The sequence below is a fragment of the Dama dama genome, chromosome 29 (genome assembly GCF_033118175.1).
Source record: "Dama dama isolate Ldn47 chromosome 29, ASM3311817v1, whole genome shotgun sequence".
Classification (NCBI taxonomy): domain Eukaryota; kingdom Metazoa; phylum Chordata; class Mammalia; order Artiodactyla; family Cervidae; genus Dama; species Dama dama.
This window is the reverse complement of record NC_083709.1, coordinates 31,482,778-31,483,892: the sequence shown is the minus strand read 5'-3', so window position 1 is coordinate 31,483,892 and position 1,115 is coordinate 31,482,778. Positions and strand designations below refer to the sequence as shown.

Here is a 1,115-nt window from a genome sequence, read left to right as displayed (position 1 = left end):
CACTATTAAAGCCGCACCAACTTGGTCTCTGAGCAGCGACGGTTTCCTCTCTGGCTGCCAAACCCGCTGAAACGAAGTCTCAGAACTCGCAAAGAGTCTAAGAAAACCGATAAAAAGACATCCTGAGCCTTCTTGCGGACTGCTAGAAAACCGCGCTGTGACAGGACTGGGCGGAGAAACCTTTCGCTCATTGATTAGTGGTGCCGCGCGCCCCCTCGTGGCCCTCCAGTGAATCACGGAAATTCTCTATGGCCAAGATCTGTTTGCTAGTGGCAGGAGTCATGCTCTGCTCCATCCCTGCTTGTTCTCTTGACAACAAAGAAATCTCCAGACATTTGAGACAGATGAAAACGATCCCCTCTCAGTCATGCCTAGGGCACAGACACGACTTCAAGTTTCCTTGGAGAAGAGAGAATATCACCTCAATCCGGATGACTCAAGGCACCTGTTATCACCAAGTGATGCTCCAGCAGTTCTTCAACCTTTTCACCACGGAGAGCAGCTGGGGTGCTTGGAACAGCGCCCTCCTGGACAAACTACTCTCCAGCCTGGGTCAGAGCCTGGAAAAGCTGGGAGAAGTGACTCTGGATTGTCCCGATTTGGCAATTGATGTCCAGAAGTATTTCCAAGGAATCCATCTATACTTAAAGGGAAAGGCATACAGCCCCTGTGCCTGGGAGGTCGTCAGGGTGGAAATTGAAAAGTGCCTTTCCCTCATGTAAGAATCCTCAAGAAAAGTCAACAGATAAAATGAAAATTATACTTGTAACAACTCTCTACTCAATCAGATTGTTGTTTTCTCAACTCTCCAAAGTGAGCTGGACTTCTGTTTGCTTACAAGCTGAAAAATAACTGAAATAAAAATCGTAGTTTTACAAAAATAGAAAAACAAAGTCTCTTTTCTTAAATAAACAATTTTATAACACAATGTAAAAGATCTTTATGTATTTGGGGGTATTTACTATCTTCAACATCTGAAGGAAGGACTGACACACACCTGGTTCAACATAGAAACGATCCTCACAGACCAACAAGACCACATGCCTCCTGCAGGGCCACGTGGAGGACTCTCATTTCTGCTGTCATTGAGCCCTGAAATGAATCAGGTTGTCAAA

The 1,115-nt window shown here is 45.5% G+C and overlaps 1 protein-coding gene across 1 annotated transcript; it reads left to right on the top strand.

The window, feature by feature from the left end:
- The first annotated feature begins 248 nt into the window (after window positions 1–248).
- LOC133048975 (interferon alpha-1/13-like) lies at window positions 249–722 on the top strand. The gene has a single exon (XM_061132964.1). The coding sequence runs from the start codon at window positions 249–251 to the stop codon at window positions 720–722; it is 474 nt and encodes a 157-aa protein (XP_060988947.1).
- Window positions 723–1,115: the final 393 nt, after the last annotated feature.